The sequence below is a fragment of the Mercenaria mercenaria genome, chromosome 18, assembly GCF_021730395.1.
Source record: "Mercenaria mercenaria strain notata chromosome 18, MADL_Memer_1, whole genome shotgun sequence".
Lineage (NCBI taxonomy): Eukaryota > Metazoa > Mollusca > Bivalvia > Venerida > Veneridae > Mercenaria > Mercenaria mercenaria.
This window is the reverse complement of record NC_069378.1, coordinates 35,563,727-35,587,388: the sequence shown is the minus strand read 5'-3', so window position 1 is coordinate 35,587,388 and position 23,662 is coordinate 35,563,727. Positions and strand designations below refer to the sequence as shown.

The following is a 23,662-nucleotide window of genomic DNA, read 5'->3' as shown; positions in this document are numbered from 1 at the left end:
TACATCTACAAAACGTCAACAAACTTTGAGATGGTTCAGTCGCTACCCGGATTGACTGGTATTTACCCGCGAATCGTAAAGATATCAAAACGTCATGCCGGTAATTTTCCATTCCACAAGCACGTGTGACCTTAGTATCGTAACATCTAATTTACATCGACGCGTACACAAAAACCGTGCGTAGTGCATTCATTATTTAATATTTTCGCTTCAAGTTTTCAACACCCCTTGAGAAATAATACTTTTTGATTTCTATAATGATTTTAATAAGATATCGACAGAAATGTAGGCAAAATTCTATAAAAACGGTCGAATTTTCATATAATCATTTGTAAAAATTCAAACAGCGCGATCTTAGTTACTTATTTCTTTCTATAGGTAAATAAATGATGAATACTATGGGCTTAAAATTCAGACTTTTGACCAGAAAGTACAAAAAACAGAATAAAAAAATCTTAAATAATGAAAAAGCGGCTGCGATTACAATACATGGAGTAAGACGATTTTTGGCAAACAGAGCAGAATAGGTTACGTGACCTCGTGAACGTAAGTAGAAATGCGATTTTGAAATAAAGCAATGTGATGTCACTGCGGGTTTTAATAAGTTTTAAATGAATCTTTGTACATGTATTTTTTGACCAACAATTTAAAAGTTTTTCTTGTCAAACAATAATGTAAATTCCTCGAGGGCAAATAGGTCACAGAGGTAGGATATCCACTATAGTAACTATCGTTTGAGACATTTACCTTTTATACGGGATATAGCACATTCGCTTTTGATAACAAATTAAAGAAGAAATTTTTTATTGATTTCTATTTCTCAGCAATTTTAAGAACCGATGTGGTACGATCAGACATTGATACATGCACATGGCGCGAAAACATGACGTAATGCCATGACAATCTCGAGTAAAAATACCGCTTTGATCTCCGCTTCAGATGGCAAGATACTGACACACTTCTTTTAGCTTTTAGAGGGGATGTAAATTGATCATGAAAACAAGGTCAACATTACTTAGTTTATCACTGAATAATTACCGATTAATCTTTAACGTTTTTTTCTCTCTCTTTCTACACGGGTGGATGGACGATGATTGTGTCCAAAATTTTTTAGACACTTTTCAAAATATATATTTTTCGGGAAATAATACTATCAGGCACGTGTCCAGGTGAGGGGCCAGGGGCCCGGGCCCCCAGCTGGCTGCCTAGTTACAATTTTTATTACTATGGGCCCCTCAATTAACAAATTTATACACCAGCGCAACTGGCTTGATTTGACAGCAATACACAGGCTAAAGAGCCATAAAACCGTGTCAGGTAGTGGAAATTAGCCCCAGGCATGTCACAGGTAAAAGTTTATCTGTGCATGCTTCATTGATCGGTACTTGATTGGGTAGGGGAGAAACTATTATGTTTTTTACTCTTTGGAAGTGTTATAAAATGATCAGAACATTTACTCAGTAAATCTCACAAAACGCATCTAAAACTCGTTACTTATGAGGGGTTTTATACATAAAAATATCATTTAATATGTGCTGTGATGTTATAGTTTGTACAGTCAAAGAAGTATAAAATACACATCTATTTTTTTTTATAGATCTTTGGTACAGTTAAGAGTTCATTCTCATTTGAAATCTATGATGTAAATAGTAATTGTCATAATAACGGTTTGTTTTGTTGGAAATCTAAAAACATTTGGCCATTTTGCAAATAGGATACCTTAATAATTAGACTAGCCACTAGACTGATAATTACGATATTTCTATGATTTTTTTTATGTTCATAGAGACAAAAGCCAGTCTATTCTTGAGATTTTCTAAGAGGACTGATGTTAAAATTGTAATAATGGACATAGTATATAGACTGGCTCAGTTCACTACATGAAATCATAAAAATGAAAAAAAAAATCATATCATAGGAGCTAGTCTAGGAGCTAGTCTTCTTAATAATCATCTTAAAACTTCAACATTTTTTTCAACTGGGTATCATACAGAAAAATAAGTCCATACACTGTGACTGTACAATCATATATACATTGAAAAAGGCTTGATGAAATGATTAAAAAGTAGACTTTTCCTTAAATATAAGATACATTCATGCATCCTTAAAGGTGTTCAGGTGTTCAGGTAGCAGGAAAATGCATCTATTCATGTGCCATATTAAAAATAATTCGCAATCGGGAGGGGATACCCCTCCCGAACCCACCCCAGGTTGGGCCCCCCCAGCAAACAAATCCTGCACATGGGCCTGACTATTGTACATAATACTCATTTCATAAAAGTGACAATATTAAAAGTATTAAATTGTCTAAAGATTGTCTTACTCACATTTTGTTTTCAATAGATTCAACTTACAAGTTTGCCATAGAAAGGTAATACAATATCAAAGGTGCTTTGACATTAAATTTTATTCAAAACATTAATTAGTTGTTTGCAGAACAAATAAATGTTTGTAACAGCAGATTTTTTTTTACATTTTTGTTTCAATGGTGACCCCTCACACTTTACACAGGCTTGGGACTGTCTGGCATAAAGCAGCTGGTAGTGTTGGCAAAATCTCAGACAGATGGTCCATTTCTTTTGTAACTTCAATAGAATTCATAAGTGTATAAAGAATAATAAAGAATACTTTTTATTGGAGACAATATTTTGACAAAAAGTGATGCAACTTCAGTACTTGAACTTAGTGTAGTATAAAAAGGTGCAAATTACAGAAGCAACTTCAGTATTTGAACTAAGTGTATTATAAAAAGGTGCAAATGAGTTCAATGAGGTAAATTTTCAGATTACTTTTTGCTAGATTATCTTTCGTTTTTCATCACTGAAAAAAAAATCTTGCCCTCTGCACTGTGACTCTTATTCAAAGTTATTAAATACTTTATTTTGCTGATAAAATCCAGTATATTATGAGCTGGCATAAACTGTAAAGTTAGCTTGTTAAAGATGATATTGGTGAAAGATACAATAAGTAAATATTATGTATAAAAAGCAGAGGTTACACAGCAGAAGATGCAAGCAAACCAAACCACCAAAACTACTATACTACTAAGCCACTTTATACCAGACGTGTTTAGTCTCTACTTGCTGTCACTGAAATTTACTGTGGCTGTTGTAACAGATAAAATAATTTTTGTCTTCCACTTAAATTAAGTAAAACAAGCTTTCTGAATTTTAAAGACTTGCCAGTGTGAGTTACAGTGCCTGAAGCAGTTTATTCACAAGTATGCATGAAACTTTTATTCAATGTTCATTCTGTATAAATGGCTTTTATAGTCTTAAAACATAACAATACATCACAATATTAAATACTGGACACAAACACAAGTAAACAAAACTTGAAACGAAAGTTCATCAAAATAAAAAAAATCTTAAAAAATTCTATTTTATTTTTATTTTTTTCCGAGATGCTGACTTTCAAGCTTTTTATTTTTATTTTTATTCCCTCCTCCCCCTGCTCATTTTTCAAAAATCTCCCGTAAAACGAAAGATAAAAAAACTCTGGCCTCAGCATTAAGAGGATAGTGCTAGAACTGGTCGGCTCTATGTCAGTATAATGTGACAGGGTGGAGTATGATAATCCAATACTGTAAAATTATTTAATTTTGTGGGCATGAAATTTCGTGGTTTTGGTCAAAACGACAATGTTGTGGGGATATGAATTTGTGGATTTTAACTTTTGAACATAAAATGAATGGGAATTTTACTTCTTCGTTGGGATTAAATTTCGTTGATTGACTCAACCACGAAATCCACGAAAATTAGTCCCCCATGAATATTAATGATTTCACAGTAAGGCAGCACTATGAAGTCCAGTAGTGTGTTCACTGCTAAAAGAAGATACTGTCATTTACATGACTCAAAAATTGTTGTAAAAGATGCTAAACCCCAACACACACTCATAACTCAACCACCCACCATGGGGTTTGATATTACTTGGCACAATGTTCCCCATATAAGGACAATACATCACAAAGAGACCATACAAGAGTTCTTAAAGTACTTTGATCTTTGTACCCCCCCCCCCCCCGCGACAACAAAGTTGTACGGGGGGTATTTGTTGTGGGGGGGGGGGGTATACTGATTTCAGGTTGTCTGTCTGTCCGTCGGTCCGTAGACACAATCTTGTGCGCACCAACTCTCCTCATTCCCTTGACACAATTTAATGAAACTTCACACAAGTGATCAGTAACAACAGTAGTTGTGCATGGGGCATGTTAGGTTCTTTCAGAAAAAAAAAACCTGCAGAGTTATGGGACTTGTTTTTTGTTACTATACTATATACATAGACACAATTTTGTGCGCACCATCTCTCCTCATCCACTTGTCACAATTTAATGAAACTTCGCACAAGTGATCAGTAAAAAACAGTGTGTGCTGGTTCTGTTGGGTTTTTTCAAAAAAAAAATTGCAGAGTTATGGATTTTTTTTTGGGGTACGTACTATTACAAAAACAATTTGACCACCTTTCCTCCCACCCATTGACCAATTTAATAAAACTTCACACAAGTGATCAGTAAAACAGTAGTTGTGCATGGGACAGTTAGGTTCTTTCAGAAAAAAATTGCAGGTTAGGGGACTTTGCTTTTGTTACAAAAATTAATACATAGACCAATTTTGTGGCCCCCTCTTCCTCTTCCCCTTTGACACAATTTTTGAAATTCCACAATGTCATAACAACAGAAATTTTGGCAGGGGGAATTTTTGGTTCTTTCAACGAAAAATTTGCAGGTTATGGGACTTTGTTTCCTTTTTAACAAAAATATGTCATACAGTCTGCATATGCAGTCTTGGGCACTAATCTTCCGAACCCTTCCCCCAAAATTTTGATAAAACTTCACACAAGTGTCAGTACCAAACCCCGGGGGTTGTGCGGGTCTTTTACGTTCTTTTAGATAAATATTTGATAGTTAGGGGACTTTTTTTTTTGTTACAACTGTTACTTTAACAGTCTATTAACATACAGCACAAAATTATGCAATTTGTGTGCTCAAATTGATGCCCCGTGTCAGTGCATCGGGGGGGACATTTCATCACCTTTAGTGATAGCTCTATTTTGTAATGTTTTGGAAATGTATACGGTCCAGTATGAGAAAAATGAAACCAATGGATTAAGTCGGGAATCTTTGGAATGAATGATGATAATGAATGAAAATCGACTAAGCCGAAATACTGATTGACAAGCTGAAAAGTCTTTATGTGATGCGAGAGGTTTTTCTTTAAAAACTGAAATTTTCCTTTCGTTTTGAAATCCTTCGAAACTTGAAAATTGCTGTGATTTTTGGGAAAAAGTTGCTGTTGTAGCCTTCTCCAGCTGCTAAAAGAAAAATTTTAAAATAATTCAAGAAATTTATATTTCAAGGGTACTCCCATTTAAAAAGTTCATACCTAAAAAACAATAAAAAATTTGGCCACTTTAAATTATTCAAATGTAAATACATGATAACCCGGGAGTACTCGAACATGTCATTTAAGAATTGTTCCTGTTCACTAATGAAGTGGGGTAGGAATAAGGGTTCGCTTACACCCCTAGCATGCCCTCTGTATAGCAAAAGGGGGTAGAGAGTCTGTTTTAGGTGGAAGGTCCCGAGTTCGAGTCCGGTCGCCCTTTAAATTAATTGATTTGTAACGCTAATTTGAAGGCTATCAAACTGTTCAAGATGTTTCAAATTTTTTTTGGGCAAACATATAATGGTCTTTGTTTGAATCTAGTAATAAAATATGCCTAAACAAAAAAATACCAATATATGGTCCCTTTATGTTTTGCTCTTTTGTCCAAAAAAAAGAGTTACATTTCCTTGATCACAAAATTTTTTTTTAAAATACTCATAACTATGCGCATTTGGTTAAAATATTATAAATAGATATATTTTTGAGAAATATATGGACATTTGCATATATTTCAAAGCTATTTAATTGTTCCTTTGTAATAAAAAAAAATTGGTTTTTTCCCATGTCATCCCAAAACCTCACTCAGAAGTCGGGGGTCCACTTAGAGGTAAAAGGGGTTGTTTGTTTTGTTTTTGGCTTGATAGCTGCCTCCATCAAGGGATTTTAAGTTACTTGGACAATGTTCCCAAAAAGGGGTGAGGTATTATTAGTGACTCACAGACCTGGTGCAATCCACCAAGGGATTTTGATATTACTTAATTAGCAAAAATTTTCTTTATAATGAGTTGATATGTGCACACCCACACTTAGTTGAAAGGTTAAGATCACTGTTGGCGGTCTAATAGTTTTGGTCATTTTCCTTGTCAAGTCTGTAACCTTTTCATCCATGCATAGATACTTAATTCTAACACGACCTGCAAAAAATTAATACATTAAGAAAAATCTATCTGGGTTTTCTGCAATAACCCTTGCGCGTGCTTGACGTCATTTGTCCAGGGGTAGCGGGTTGGGGTGTTGGTATTTAGTTTTTCCCCTTTGTTTGAAATTCGTATTCCCGCTAGCAAACAAAAGGAAATTGTTGGGTACTGGGGTTACTTGGAAAATTAGAAAACTTAATTCTTTTCTTTTCCTTATTTTTGGTTTTACTTTTCATCCTATTTTTTGCTTTTTTTATCCCCTTTTGAAAAAACGGAGATTAGGGAACCCCCCTGGCGGGGGGGGGCCGTCCACGACTTTGTCCGGAGCTATTTCTCATGCAGAAGGGTTTTGAGAAAATTTGGCACAATTGTCACCTCATGGACGAAGGGGGCGTGCGAAAAAAACCAGGTCCCAGGTCAAAGATCAAGGTACACTTAAGGTAAAAGTAAAATTTCAAGAATGATTTTGTCCGGGCTTTCTTCTTCATGCATGGGGGTTTTTTGATGAAAGTTCAAAATTTGCTCATCATCATAAGGTCAGGTCACACTTAGAGGCCAAAGGAACAAGAAAGAGAACTTTGTCCAGACATATTTTTTCATGCTGGGGGGTTTTGAAAATTTGGCCAAAAGTTATCAGCACGAAAACCCAGGTCACGGGGTCTAAGGTAAAGGGTCACACTTAAGGTCAAAAGATAAAAAGAATAAAAATTGGGAGTTTTTCTTTTATGCATAGGGGGTTTTTGATTAACTTTCCCAAAAAATGTTCACCCCACGAGGCGGAGTGTCATGCGCAAGAACCAGGCCCCTGGTAAAAGGTTCAAGGGTCAACTTAGGGGCCCAAAGGGGTCAGATACAAAAGTTTTTGTCCAAAGATTTCTTCTTCATGCATGGAGGGTTTTTGTTTTATTTGGGCAAATTATACACCACATGAGACAAAGTGTATGGGAAATTCCCTTTTTAGTTTCCCCCTTTTGTGTTACTTAAATACTTATATTGTAACTTTTTCATTAATCGTAAGGAAAAATGGGCCATTTTCTGAGTCAAATAAAAGCTACTTTTCCAATTATGGGTGTATTTTGACTTATCTCTACCGGGTAAAGATTTTTGTGTGGATTTTACATTTTTTTGGGGGATTTTTTTTTTTTTTTTTGTTTTTTTTTTTTTTTAAAGATTATTTTCCCTTAGTTTTCATAAATAATTTATATTGTAACTTTTTTATAATTGACCCGAGGGAAAAAACAAGACCATTTTTCTGGGTACAACATGGATGTTACTTTAATTTTGGTGATTTTAAGGTATCTCACCTGGTGGGGAGTTTTTTTGTGGACTTAGAAAAACAAAGGCTAAAATGATTACTAAAAAACCAAAAAATTAAAATTCCTTTTCAAATACAGGGGGTAGAGTAAAAAAATTTGCGTGAGGGGTTTAATTTTTGGAATTCTGGCACTTATTGGATTTACAATTTTTTGGGGATTTTTTTTTTTTTTTTTTTTTTTTTTTTTTTTTTTTTAAGGTTTACTTCCCTTATTTTGTTACTATAAATAACTTATATTGTAATTTTTTTTAAAATTTGAGTAGGGAAAAAACAAGACCACTTTTTGTGGTACAACAGGGATTTTTACTTTAAAATTTTGGGTGTTTTTTAAAGGGTATCTCTACCTGGAAGGGAGTTTTTTTTTGGGGACTTAGAAAAAAAAAATGTAACAATGTTTACTAAAAAACCCACAAAATTAAAATTCCTTTTGAAAATACGGGTGCTAAGTAAAGAAATTTGGGGTGACGGGTTTTTAATTGTGACATTCTTCACTCTTGTGTAACAAAATAATTTTTATTTTCCCATGTTTGTTAGGATTTCATGTAGCCAGATCAGAGTCATGACCCTTGTCATAGTAAAAAATATGCATAAAAGGCCTAAAATTTGTGTTGCATATACTTGAATAAATGTTGATTCAGTATGAAATTTTTATGGGAAATTTTCGCTGTGAAAGTTGTGACGGGGTTTTCCTCTGAAAGACCAATTTAGACCCTTTACTCATTAAGGGCATAAAAATGTGTGTCCCTTTTTATTCAAAAAAAAATTTGACAAGGGGTTATTTAACCTTACAGGAAATTCAGCAGGTGAAGTTTTCCCTTTAAAAATATTTTGCATGTTTTTTTTGTGGGAAATATTACTTACCTATACCTTCTTTATCTTTTGTTTTTTTCTTTATTTTTATAGGACACACATCGTATTTTTTTTATAGACGAGTGACAAAAAGATTTTGTTGGTAAATTCACTGATTTTTTGTGCTTGCCTCCCTATCTATATTTAAAAGGTTTAAAAATAACCGCGAAAACCTTTACTTACCTAAGGTGCCGACAGGTCTTTTAAAATCTTTTGTCAATTTCTAATTTTCTAGGTATATGACGGGGTTTACGGAGAAAGTAGAACTTAGTAAAATTTAAATTTTTTAAGATTTAAAACTTTTCATGTAGGGTTTGTAACTATTTCATACTGTCAAGGGATAAAAAACCCCCCGTATAATTGCACTATTTTCATGTTGTCGGGTGTGGACGGTCATGTAGTCATGACTATTTTTTTTTGTGGGGTGTTTCACATCTATACATCTTCCTCTTCCATTTGTTTTAAGGGGTGAACACACAGAAATTTTAACACTAATTTTTGTGTGGGGAAAAGAACATGCTACAAAATTTACCCCATTTATGAGCAAGTAGCTTTAAGGAAATTTACCAAACCATGTTTACTTAAATATTATGTACCACCATGAAAATTAACATTAGTAGACAAAGAATTAAATATTTACTTTATTTATTAAAAATAACCAACAAAAATTTTTGAAAATTTGAGTAAATTTATTTTTGAATCATCATTTTAAGGGGATTAAACTGCATTTTCCAGTTTTACAGTTTTTAACCCTATCTATTTAGATAGTGAGTTTTTTAAAATAAAAAGGGAAAAAATTTGAAATTTAAATCTTGTTTTATATCATCAAATGCTTGTGTAAAATCATTTATTTTGTCTAGCCCATCTGTCAAAATCAGGCATAGGACATTTTGACTCTTTTGGGCCCACATGAGCATAGTCCAGGTTTCTTTTTTCCCTTTAGTGTCTGTTTTGTCCTCCCCTCCTCCCTCCCCATCTGTTCCCCCAATTTTTTTTTTAAAAAAACCTCTGCTAAAACACTAAATACATTTCAAACCAAAATTTCCCGAAATGTTCCTTGGGTGATCCCCTTTCAGATTCTTTAAAAACTAGGCATCCATCAGAATCAAGTTACCCTCAACCAAAAAGGGAAAAATTTAAAAAAAATTTCAAATAGCCAATTTGCTAATTTCACACAAAGTTCCTTTGGGTTTATCGCCCAAATTTTTTTCAAAAACATTGTTTCATTAAAAAAAACTACTCTAGAGAGGGGGGCTAGTTTTCCCCTTTTGGCTTTAATTTTCAAAATTTTGAAAAACTTATCTTAAACTGGCTGATTTCAAAAAAATTGGGCAGCATAATTTTTAGGGGGGACATATTGTTTTTTGCCCCCATCGTCCGTCCGTCCGTCACATTATTTCCATATAATGGGCCATTTGACCCAAACTTTAAACTTAAAGTGATGGGAGGGGTTATGGAGTAGGGCGATCCCTATTGTTTTGGGGTCACTACCCAAAAAGGTCAAAGGCAAGGGGGTGAACATGGAAAAAAAATTCCCTCAATAACTAGGGAACATTTTACCCAGAACCTTTAAACTTCATGTGGTTTTCGCGACCCCTATTGTTTTTTGGGGCACTACACAAAGGTCAAATCACAGGGGGTAAACATGCTAACATTTCCAATCAAAATTAGAACCATTTGACCCCCGAGTTTAAACTTTATAGGATGATTTGGGCATGCAGGTAGATAACCCCTTTGATTTTTGGGGGCACTCTATCTATAAGGGCAAGGGCAAGGGGCCTGAAAAGGAAAACCATTTTATCAGAACTTGAGAAACCCCTTTATCCCAAATTTTTAAAACTTTAGGAGATGGGCATGCAGACGTTACCTACTGATTTTGGGGTCACTTTTTTAAAGGGAAGGTCACAGGGGGGCCGGAATGCAAAACCATTTTTGGTCAGTAACTTCGAACCACTTCCCTAGAATGTTTAAACTTTTATAGGTATTGGGCATGCAGAGTAGTGACCCTATTGATTTTGGGGCACCATTTAAAAGGGCAAGGGGGCAGAAGACGAACTGGAAGTCCATTTCCATCAATAACTTGAGAAACCCTTTTACCAGAACCTTCAAACTTCATGAGTGAAGGGCTTTCAGAGTACAGTAGGACCCCCCTGTTTCGGGGTACTCTATAAAGGAGAAGAGATCCCTATTATTTTTGGTTTCTAATCAAAGGTCAAGGTTTTCAGGGGGCCGGAACATGGGAAAATGTTTCTGATAAAACTTCAAACCCCTTGGGCCCAGAATGTTGAAAAATTCATATATGATTTAAAAAGGGTAAAACCATATTGCTTTTTTGGGGCCCTTGATTAAAAGTCAAAGGTCAAGGGCCCCCAAAATGGAAAACGGTTTTATCAATAAACTTGGAACCATTTGCCCCCGAACCCTTTAAAATTATGGATGATGGGATTTAAAAAGGGTTTTACCCCTTTAAAAAAGATGATTATTGTCATCACTTGAGGGGTTTTTCGCGCGGCGTCGCGTCTGCGTCGGCGTTTCCTGGTTAAAGTTTTTTGTTTTGGCAGTTTTTTCTAAACTATCAAAGCTATTTCTTTGAAATTGGAAAAACTTGTTCACCATATAAACTGACCCCGTATAGCAGAAAAAATCCATCTTGCTTTTTGCAAGATTTATGGCCCCTTTTGTACTTTGAAAATTCAGATTTTTTGGTAAGTTTTAGTTTAGGTCAACTTTTCCCTAAAAAATCAAAGCATTTCTTTTAAAATTGGAAACTTGTTTACCTATACAGACCCCGTCATAAGAAACATAACCCATCTTTCTTTTTTCAAGAATTATTACCCCTTTTGGACTTAGAAAATCAGTTTTCTTGGTTAAGTTTTTTGTTTAGGCGCTTTTACCCAAACAAACAAAGCTTTGCTTTTAAAAGCAACACTTGTTCACCACATAAGCTGACCCTGTACAGAAAAAAACAAACCCATCCCGTTTTTTTCATTTATGCCCCTTTGGGCTTTGAAAATATCAATTTTTTTAAGTTTTATGTTTTTGGTCAACTTTTCTCTAAACATCAAAGCATTGCTTTTTTTAAAATTGCAACATTTTCACCATCATAAGCTGACCTGTCAGCAAAACAACATAACTCCTCCGTTTTTGCAATAATTATTGCCCCTTTTTGGGCTTAGAAAAAAACTTTTCTTGGTTAGTATTAGGTTTAAGGCAACTTTTCTCATAAATACCCAAAACATTACTTTAAAACTTGCAACAGTTTTTTACAATCTAAATGGACACTGACATCAAGAAACATAACCTATCCTGCTTTTTGCAAAATATGGCCCTTTTAGACTTAGAAAATAAGGGGTAGACAATTTTCTATTAACAAAAAAATCAGATGGCGTCGATTCCCGCAGGGCGGGGTTTGTTTTTTTTGAGGTCATTTAGCTAAGGTCAAGGGGTTTGGGGGTGAACATAGAAAAATCTTTCCAATCAAACCTTGAGAACCACTGACCAGAATTTAAACATGTGGGATGATTGAATCCCAATGCAGCCAACCATCAGTGTCTCTTGACTTTCATCCTGCCCCCTATTGACTTCCTGCTTATAAGACTATGCATTGGGGGAGACATGCACTTTTCTACAAAAGCATCTTCTAGTTCTCCAGTCAGGAAAAACTGGCCCTTTCTTCAAAATAATTTCATACATATATTTTTTTGCATGGACCTCTGCCAAAGCTGTGAAACTGAGCTTAGTTATCTAGGGTCATCACCTCTTTTCACCATTAAAGCAGAATTGTTAAATATACATGGATACTTTCATTTTAGACTGCATTAGATCTCACTGCTCCGGCAAGTGATGCAATACTGAAAAACAGGAAAAACACATGGATACAGCTAGCAGGACATCCAGGTAAGTTGCACAGTTGTATCTGTTTAACATATGGATACAGCTGGCAGGACTTCCAGGAAAGTTGCACAGTTGTATCTGTTTAACATAGGATACAGCTGCAGGACATCCAGGAAAGTTGCACAGTGTATCGGTTTAACATATGGATACAGCTGCAGGAAAATCCAGGTAAGTTGCACAATTGTATCTGTTAAACATAGGATTCAGGGGCGGGACATCCAGGTAGTTGCACAGTTGTATTGTTAAACTAGGGATTCAGCTGGCAGGACATCCAGGTAAGTTGCACAGTTGTATCTGTTAAACATATGGATACAGCTGGCAGGACATCCAGGTAAGTTGCACAGTTGTATCTGTTAAACATATGGATTCAGCTGGCAGGACATCCAGGTAAGTTGCACAGTTGTATCTGTTAAACATATGGATTCAGCTGGCAGGACATCCAGGTAAGTTGCACAGTTGTATCTGTTTAACATATGGATTCAGCTGGCAGGACATCCAGGTAAGTTGCACAGTTATATCTGTTACACATATGGATACAGCTGGCAGGACATCAATGTAAGTTACACAGTTATATCTGTTAAACATATGGACACAGCTGGCAGGACATCCAGGTACGTTGCACAGTTATATCTGTTACACATATGGATACAGCTGGCAGGACATCAATGTAAGTTACACAGTTATATCTGTTAAACATATGCAAATATACACCAGACTTCACACAGAAGATCATGCCAAGCAAAGTAGTGCATATTTTGGGCATATTCTGGTTTGGTGATTTTCAATGGAGTTATGACCCTTGATTTATTAAGTTCTGTGATGTTTTGAAACTTTGAACATGTCCCCATCTGTAGGCAAGAGTACATAACTCTGTCAACTATTTTGGCTGAATTACGGACTTTTTTGGACTTGGAAATTGATTCAGTTTTCGTACAAGTCAATGCTTTTTGAAAACTATTTGTTGCTTAACACAATAGATCCAGTTTGGTAGATCTCAAGGTAAGTTGTTTATTCAACTCTTCGATACAGATCAGGGTGTTTATTTAGGCTGTTGAATGCATGGATCTAGTTTGCCAGATCTCAAGGTAAGTTGTTTAATATAAAATATGTGGGTACAGGGTGTTTATGTAGGCTGTTGAATGCATAGATTTAGTTCTCTATGACTGTTTGATAAACGACATTGTGTCTGAAATCGTTAGTCCTCCACCTCTGATTCATGTGGGGAAGTTGGCAGTTACTTGCGGAGGACAGGTTTATACTGGTACAGAATCCAGGAACACTGGTTAGGTTAACTGCCCGCCATTACATGACTGAAATACTGTTGAAAAATGGCGTTAAACCCAAAACAAACAAACAAACAAAGATCTCAAGGTAAGTTGTTTAATATAAAACACGTGGATACAGATCAGGGTGTTTATGTAGGCTGTTGAATGCATGGATCTAGTTTGCCAGATCTCAAAGTAAGTTGTTTAATATAAAACACGTGGATACAGATCAGGGTGTTTATGTAGGCTGTTGAATGCATGGATCTAGTTTGCCAGATCTCAAAGTAAGTTGTTTAATATAAAACACGTGGATACAGATCAGGGTGTTTATGTAGACTGTTGAATGCATGGATCTAGTTTGCTAGATATCTCAAAGTAAGTTGTTGAATATAAAACATGTGGATACAGATCAGGGTGTTTATGTAGGCTGTTTTGCTGTTGAGCACTGGGATCCAGCTTCCTGAACATCCAGGTAAGTTGTATGGTCATTGAACAAATGGATCCAGCGTCCTGGATGCCAAGGCCATTGAACACATGGAGACAGCCCTTTGTACACTTACACCAGTTTTTCTCTTTATTTGATAGAAGTAGTTGCAATGATTTAGCATTTTTAGCTCGACTATTCGAAGAATAGGGGAGCTATCCTACTCGCCCCGGCATGAGCGTTAGTGTGAGCGTGAACGTCACACAAATGTTAAAGTTTGCGTACCACCCCAAATATTTTCAAAGTCCATTGAGATTTTTGCATTCATATTTTGCGTACTTGTTTCCCATCATGACCCCAGTCTGTAAAAAGAGGAGGCAACCCCTATAAAGCATTTGACTGAATTATGGCCCCCTTTTTCGACTTAGAAAAAATGTTAAAGTTGCGTACCACCCAAAATTTTAAAAGTCCATTGAGATATTGCTTTCATTTTTGCATACTTGTTTACCATCATGACCCCAGTCTGTAAAAGGGGGAAAGGCAACTCTATCAAGCTTTTTGACTGAATTATGGCCCCTTTTCGACTTAGAATAAATGTTAAATTTGCGTACCCCCCCAAATATTTTCAAAGTCCATTAAAGATTGCTTTCATATTTTGCATACTTGTTTACCATCATGACCCCAGTCTGTTAAAAGGAGGAGGCAACTCTATCAAGCATTTTGACTGAATTATGGCCCCCTTCGACTTAGAATATGCTTATAGTAATGTTAAAGTTTTACTCATTGCTTATATTATACTATCAAGCACAGAATAGTTGAGCAGGCTGTCCACTGACAGCTCTTGTATATCAACTAATGAACACACAGTTTACACATTTATACATATGTATACATATTTATAGGCTCTTGTCCCTGAAAGTAGATTCCATGTCATGTGTGAATTATATTGTTGGTTACAGGTGGTTTTGCTCCAGCAGGACCAAACACAATATGGAAGAAACGCTACACAAAAGATAACAATGAAACCCAAGCATATGAGACATTGATGGAAGATACTGCACGTGATATCGTGCCAATGTTCTATAGGGAAGTAGAATACAATACAGAATGTATCCTTTACCATTGAAAAAATCAAATCAGCTTTTCCGCTTTCACGTACAACTCTGCAATGTTTGAGAATGATGAAGATTTGACGTCTTTTCTAAACAAAGTTATAAGATTTTTTTTTATTATTTATTAAGAAAGCAATATACAATCAAAGATAGGTATTTTGTATTTACATGCTTACATAAGCAGTTCAAGAGATGGAATGTGAAATTCTTTAGTGATATATGAAATACTAATTTAACTGAGACAACTTATATACTTTTAGAAGGAATATTGATAGTAGGGGGGAATTTGAGACAAGCAAGTTTTAGGTACCATGTCTTGACTGTATAGATATTTTTGATATGTTTGTGAAAGCGTTATTGAGGTTCCTAAAATACATACATTACATTAGATTGAACTTTTCTACCTTGACAGATATTTCAGATTTTATAGAAATAGAGGACTTGTTGCAGCACTTTACAGACCCCAGTATAATGGATGTGAAAATGGGTACAAGGTCAGTGTTTACTTAGTTTAACTGTCACTTTCTCTTATTTTTAGCCCCAGACACTTGAAGCTAGGACATAAGATATATCATCGACAAAAAAGGTGAAAAAACTGATGTCATATAAGAAGGTGTGGTTGTCACTGATGTAAAGCTTAGAAAGATAACATTTCAAATCTCTTTGTCTCTGTAAAGTTACATCCTCATCATTAACATGGTATTGAAAATATCAAGTTTCTTTTGATCATTGAATGTATCCATTTGTAAGGCTTGTATCTGATAAAATCATATAGGAGAACAACACAGACAACAGCAACAGAGAGGACAGCAACATAGAGGATAGCAATATAGATGACAGCAACATAGATGTCAACAACATAGATGACAACAACACAAATGAAAGCAACATAAAGGACAACAGCATAGAGGATAGCAACATAGATAACAGCAATATAGATGACAACACAGATGACAACAACATAGAGGGCATCAACATAGAGGTTAGAGACCACCAATTGTTTTCCCATAGACTTACATTGTAACATTATGGCATGTACGGCCTTCCATACATCGAAACATGTATATCTAATTGCAAGTTTTTCAAGAACTATCTTAGTTCTACCAAAATATCGGATGAAAAACATATGAATAGTGATACTTTATTTAAGTAATTTTCGTGTGAATGAGATGACCCCCTGTTTACATCATTGACATGGCAGGAAAATTCGTTTGATAAAACTTTTTTTCAATACACAAAAAAAATGTAGCAATTTGGGTAAAAAGTAAAATAAAATGCTGTAAATGCATGAAAAAATATCAATTTGAAAAAATAATCCTTCTGGGTTTGTTTTCATGACTGACCAAACAGAACGCACAGACGTTACCTTATTCCCAGGTATACACTTACCTCATTCCCAGTAAGTTCCCTGTACTTTTTTGAATTGGTGGTCTCTGACCTAGAGGGCATTAACATAGATGACAACGACATAGAGGACAGCATCATAGAGGGCATCAACATAGAGGAGGACAGCATCATAGAGGGCATCAACATAGATGACAACGACATAGAGGATAGCATCATAGAGGGCATCAACATAGATGACAACAACATAGAGGATAGCATCATAGAGTGCATCAACATAGATGACAACAACATAGAGGACAGCATCATAGAGGACAACAATATAGAGGATAGCATCATAGAGGGCATCAACATAGATGACAACAACATAGAGGACAGCATCATAGAGGGCATCAACATAGATGACAACAACATAGAGGACAGCAACATAGAGGACATCAATATAGATGACAACAACATAGAGGACAGCCACATAGAGGGCATCAACATAGATGACAATAACATAGAGGATAGCATCATATAGGGCATCAACATAGATGACAGCAGTATAGAGGACAGCATCATAGAGGACAACAACATAGATGACAACAATATAGATGACAACAATATAGAGGATAGCATCATAGAGGGCATCAACATAGATGACAACAACATAGAGGACAGCAACATAGAGGGCATCAACATAGATGACAACAACATAGAGGATAGCATCATAGAGGGCATCAGCATAGATGACAACAACATAGAGGATAGCATCATAGAGTGCATCAACATAGATGACAACAACATAGAGGACAGCATCATAGAGGACAACAATATAGAGGATAGCATCATAGAGGGCATCAACATAGATGACAACAACATAGAGGACAGCATCATAGAGGGCATCAACATAGATGACAACAACATAGAGGACAGCAACATAGAGGACAACAACATAGAGGACAGCCACAAAGAGGGCATCAACATAGATGACAATAACATAGAGGTGGCATCATAGAGGGCATCAACATAGATGACAGCAATATAGAGGACAGCATCATAGAGGACAACAACATAGATGACAACAATATAGATGACAACAATATAGAGGATAGCATCATAGAGGGCATCAACATAGATGACAACAATATAGAGGATAGCATCATAGAGGGCATCAACATAGATGACAACAACATAGAGGACAGCAACATAGAGGGCATCAACATAGATGACAACCTGTATGGCCTTTTTGTTATGTATCATTTGTTGGATTTATTTTGTTGTTTTTGTAAAACTGTATTATATATTTGCAAAAAGGGCTTAGCAGAATAACTTGCTTATCTGAACAGTTAAGGCCCTCTTTTTCACTAGGACACCTTTGTATTGGTTTCAGAACATTCCTTGAATCAGAAGTTTCAAACACAACATTACGTAAAGATTTATATGATAAAATGGTGGCACTAGATTCCACAGCTCCAACAGCAGAGGAACAACAAAGGCAGAGCATTACAAAATTGCGGTATATGCAGGTACATGTCTTTAATTGAAATGAGTGTAAAAGGTGACATGTTCAATATTTAGGAGTGTTTTATATGCGATAATGGCCAAGACGGCATAACATTTTCATTTTCTCCTATCAGAACGCATTTCAGTGTAATCAAACAAAACTGAACAGCATCTTGGCTGCAATTTTTTTTAGTATTTTTCGATCGTCCAGTATTCTTAGATCAGGCTGTATTTTCATTTACAAGTTATATTTTTGGATTTGTTTAATGTTATTTGACTATGGACAGAAGTGCATGTCATTTATAATTGTAGGGGCTTTAAAAAGGATAAATAAGGGTTAGAGTCCCTTTTATTTACAATACGTTTTATGTAATTGGTGAAAATTGTAGAGTAATTGCAGTTGTAAAATCACTGATGAATAAATACATCATGATTTTAACTGCAGTATGGAGAAAAGCTTTTTTTTAACTTTAGAAAATGTAACTATTCCTAGAAAAGACATTATGAAAGTTTACTTTCATTTGAAAATAGTCAACACATCTTTCAGTTGAATGATTAGGGGTGTCCAGATTATAAGAGATTTTTAGCTCCACTATTCGGGGGATAGGGGGGCTATTCTACTCGTGCCGGCGTAGGCGTGACCTTTCTAGGTTAAAGTTTTTCGGCTACCTTTGTTTTTTCTGTCATATCTTTGTTACTATTGCTTATATCTTACTGTAACTTCACATAAACATTGTCCAGTATACAAAAAAAGTATGTGTAGGGGCTGAGCCCATGATACCCAAGGTCAAGGTCACGAAGGTGTTATACTTAGGTTATTTTTAAGGTTAAAGTTTTTCGGCTACCTTTGTTTTTCTGTCATATCTTTGTTACTATTGGTTTTAAACTTACTATAAATTCACAAAACATTGTCCAGTATACAAAACAAAAAATGTTTAGGGGCTGAGCCCCATTATACCCAAGGTCAAGGTCACCAAGGTGTTATACTTAGGTTATTTTAAGGGGTTAAAAAATTTTTCGGCAATCTTTGTTTTTCTGTCATATCTTTGTTACTATTGCTTATATCTTACTGTAACTTTACATAAACATTGTCCAGAATACAAACAAAGTGTGTACAGAGGCTGGACCCATTATACCCAAGTTCAAGGTCACCAAGACGTTATACTTAGGTTATTTTTGAGGTTAAACTTTTTTGGCAACCTTTGTTTTTCTGTCATATCTTTGTTACCATTGCTTATATCTTACTGTAAGTTCACATAAACATTGTTCAGCACACAAACAAAATATGTGCAGGGGCTGGGCCCATTATACCCAAGGTCAAGGTCACAAAGTTGTTATACTTGGAATTACTTTCATGTTAATTTTTTCGAAAGCTTCGTTTATAGACATATCTTTGGTACTTTAAAAGATAATGACTTGAAATTAAAAATGTTCTTTATAATCATCATCTGCAGTATGGTTACAAACCCCAAAAACTCGATTGGGATTTTTTACAGAATTATGCCCCTTTTGTACTTAAAGTTTTTTGCAATCTTCGCTTTCTGGATATAACTTTAATGCAATATAAGATAAGGACTTGAAACTTAAAATGTATCTTTATCATCATTATCTACATGTGTGGTAACAATTCCCATAACTCTGATTTGCATTTTGACCAAATTATGCCCCTTTCATACTTAAATTTTTTAACAAACTTCGTTTTCTGGACATAACTTTTGGTACTATAAAAGATAATGACTTGAAACTCAAAATATATCTTTACCATCATTATCTGTATGTGTGGTATTAATCCCAATAACTCTACTTTGTGTTCTTGACAGAATTATGCCCCTTGGTGTATCTTCCTTTTAAAGAAAAGGTCTCTTATTGAGACATATATCATTTTACTGTCAAATCACCGAATAGTGGAGCACGCTGTCTTACGGACAGTTCTTGTTAGATACTTTACTTTACTTCTAAATCAGAATTGATCAAAATCATAACTTTCTGTTTTTTTCTGCTCACTCTTGATAATACAATGCATTTGCAGGAAAAAAAAAATATATAATCATTTATAGGGACAAAATATTAGGTACACCTTCGGCAGTTTTTCACAATTTATTGCCGCAATAACTTGTCCTTAAAATTCTCAATTTAGGATACAATTAAAGTATAATGCATTTTGGGACTAACGTTGCCATTAAGAACTAAGAATTCTCAGATTGCACTTCCGTTTGTAATAAAGAAGGATATTTTTTAATCAAGATGTCTGTTTGGTTTATTCTGAATAGGAAGAACTACTTGATTTGCCCATTGGTCAGCATCTGTGTTGGTGTCCTGATTTGGTTAAGTTTTTGTGTGTAAGCTGGTATCTCTGTACTTATTAATGGGAATGGATTGAAACTTCACACACTTATTAACTGTGATGGACTGTGCTTGCGTTCCATAACTCTGTTTTAATTTCTACAAATTAATGCCCTTTTTAGCTCACCTGTCACTTAGTGACAAGGTGAGCTTTTGTTATCGCCCTTCGTCCATCTTGTGAACATGATAGAGACCACATTTTGCAATCAATTTTAATCAAACTTGCACACAACTTGTATTGGCATAATATCTTGGTTCCTTTCGAAAACTGGCCAGATCCAATCATGGGTTCCAGAGTTATGGCCCCTTAAAAGGCCAAAATTTGCTATTTTGGCTTTTAAACATGATAGAGACCACATTTTGCAGTCAATTTTAATCAAACTTGCTCACAACTTAACTGTATTGGTGTAATATCTCGGTTCCTTTCGAAAACTGGCCAGATCTCTTTGTGGGTTACAGAGTAATGGCCCCTTAAAGGGCCAAAATTTGCTATTTTGGCATTTGCAGCCATATAGAGACTTCATTTATGGTTTGATTGATACAAAGTGACTTTTTACATTCGATTTTAACCACACTTACACACAACTTAAGTCACAATAAGTTCTTGGTCCCTTTAGAAAATCGGCTGGATTCCATCATGGGTTCTAGAGTTACTGCCCCTGAAAGTGGCAAAATTTCTGTTTTGGCCCTTTCAGCCATATAGAGGTTTCATTTATGCTTTGATTTGGTACAATCTTGCACAGAATGTTTATCTTAATGATCTCTAGGCCAAGTTCAAAACTGGGTCATGTGGTGTCTAAAACTAGGTCACCAGGTCAAATTAAAGGAAAAGCTTGCTAACACACTAGAGGCCACATTTATGTCGATATCTTAATGAAACTTGGTCAGAATGATAATCTTGATGATTCCTAAGCCAAATTGGAAACTGGGTCATTTGGGATCAGAAACTAGGTCACCTGCTTAAATCAAAGGAAAAGCTTGTTACAACTCTAGAGGCCATATCTATGACCCTATCTTCATGAAACTTGATAAGAATGTTTATCTTGATGATTCCTAGGCTACATTCGAAACTGGGTCATGTGGGGTCAAAAACTAGGTCATCACTCAAATAAAAGGAAACGCTTGTTAGTCCCCTACTGGTTGAAAACCAGTTTCGGGGACTATAGGAATGCGCTTTTCCGTCATTCCGTCATTCTGTCATTCCGTCATTCTGTCATTCCGTCCGTCCGCAATTTCGTGTCCGGTCCATAACTCTTTTATCCATGAAGGGATTTTAATATTACTTGGCACAAATGTTCCCCATGATGAGACGACGTGTCATGCGCAAAACCCGGACCCCTAGCTTGAAGGTCAAGGTCACAATTGGAGGTCAAAGGTAAACAGGGCTTTTTTCCTGTCCGGTCCATAACTCTCCCATCCACGAAGGGATTTTAATATCACATGGCACAATTGTACCTCATAATAAGATGATATGTCATGCACAACTTTCAGACCCCTAGCTCAAAGGTCAAGGTCACACTTAGCAGTCAAATGTTAACATGGCATGAACAGGGTCTGTTTCGTGTCCGGTCCATAACTCTTTCATCCATGAAGGGATTTTAATATTACTTGGCAAAAATGTTCCCCATGATAAGGCGATGTGTCGTGCGGAAAACCCGCACCCCTAGCTCAAAGGTCAAGGTCACAATTTGAGGTCAAAGGTCAACAGGGCTTTTTTCCTGTCCGGTCCATAACTCTCTCATCTATGAAGGGATTTTAATATCAGTTGGCATAATTGTACCTCATAATAAGACGATGTGTCGTGCACAACTTTCAGACCCCTAGCTCAAAGGTCAAGGTCACACTTAGCAGTCAAATGTTAACATGGCATGAACAGGGTCTGTTTCCTGTCCGGTCTATAACTCTGTCATCCATGAAGGGATTTTGATATTACTTGGCACAAATGTTCCCCATTATGAGACGATGTGTCATGCGCAACACCCAGAACCCTAGCTTAAAGGTCAAGGTCACACTTCGAGATCAAAGGTCAATAAGATTTTTTTCCTGTCCGGTCTATAACTTTGTCATGCAAAACAGGATTTAAATATCAGTTGGCACAAACATTTCCCTGGATGAGACAACATGTTGTGCGCAAAGCCCCGGCTCTAGGTCTAAGGTCAAGGTCACACTTAGAGGTCAAAGGTCAAATTCAAGAATGACTTTGTCTGGAGCATTTCTTCTTTATGCATTGAGGGATTGTAATGTAACTTGGCACAAATGTTCACCACCATGAGACGAATTGTCACACGACAGAACCAGGTCCCTAGGTCTAAGGTCAAGGTCATACTTAGAGGTTAAAGGTCAAATTCAAGAATGAGTTTGTCTGGAGCATTTCTTCTTCATGCATGGAGGGATTTTGATGTAACTTGGTAGAAATGTTCACCCCTATGAGGCACACTTTTTTTAGAATTATGTCCCTTTGTTGTTACTATAAATAGATTATATTGTAACTTTTTTATTACTGGCCGTAGGGAAAAATTGAGACCACTTTTCTGTGGTACAACATGCACGGTACATCCAAATTTTAGGTGTATTTTGATCTATCTCTACCTGGTAAAGAGTTTCTTGTGGACTTAAATTTTATAGATTTTTTTTTTTTTTTTTTTTTAGGGTTTATTTCACTTTGTTGTTACTCTAAATAACTTTTATGATAATTTTTTGTATAATCGACCAAAAAAAAATCCAAATGAAAACAACTGTACGTTTTTATATATGCAAATTTTAATCCAAGTGCTTTGTTATATTATATTGTATATATAGTACAATATTGTTTATACATCATTGACAGATATCAGTTCATTATGTTATACTGCAGTAGAGAAAATTAGGTGCCTTCCAGTAGGGGACTTTGTATTGCATGGCAATACTTCATTCACTTGTTAACACTGTAGAGGCCACATTTATGACCCTATCTTCATGAAATTTGGTCAGAATGATTATCTTGATGATTCCAAGGCCAAGTTTAACGTAGCATTTTTTGTTTAAGTTTTGGTATATTATCTGGTAACCCACTAATGGGAATGGATTGAAACTTTTCTACTGTGATAATCTGACATGCATTGCACAGGTCCTATAACGCTCTCTCTCCATATATATAATATATATTCAAGATGTTTTTGGCAGACATGTATTTCCCATGGCAATATTCCACCCCAGGAAGATTTTTTTAAAAAATTATTGCTTTCGTGCTAAGATGTCCCGAAATTTTAGTAATAACCCATCAAAAATAAAGCTAAAATTGAAATTAAACCTTTTTTTGTCCAAAATGACTGAAATGAAATGAAT

At 35.6% G+C, this 23,662-nt stretch overlaps 1 protein-coding gene across 3 annotated transcripts in view; it reads left to right on the top strand.

Moving 5' to 3' along the window:
* The window catches only part of LOC123537798 (inositol-trisphosphate 3-kinase homolog), an 82,085-nt gene that overhangs the window by 27,643 nt on the left and 30,780 nt on the right, over positions 1 to 23,662 (top strand). For all 3 annotated transcript variants that reach the window (XR_008368308.1, XM_053529582.1, XM_045321627.2), the window contains 4 exons: positions 12,281 to 12,365; positions 15,011 to 15,160; positions 15,585 to 15,657; positions 17,883 to 18,018. Coding sequence is in view for 2 of the 3 variants with exons in the window: in XM_053529582.1 (XP_053385557.1) it covers positions 12,281 to 12,365; positions 15,011 to 15,160; positions 15,585 to 15,657; positions 17,883 to 18,018 (444 nt within the window). In the remaining variant the exon portion in view is untranslated. The remainder of the gene's footprint in view (positions 1 to 12,280; positions 12,366 to 15,010; positions 15,161 to 15,584; positions 15,658 to 17,882; positions 18,019 to 23,662) is intronic.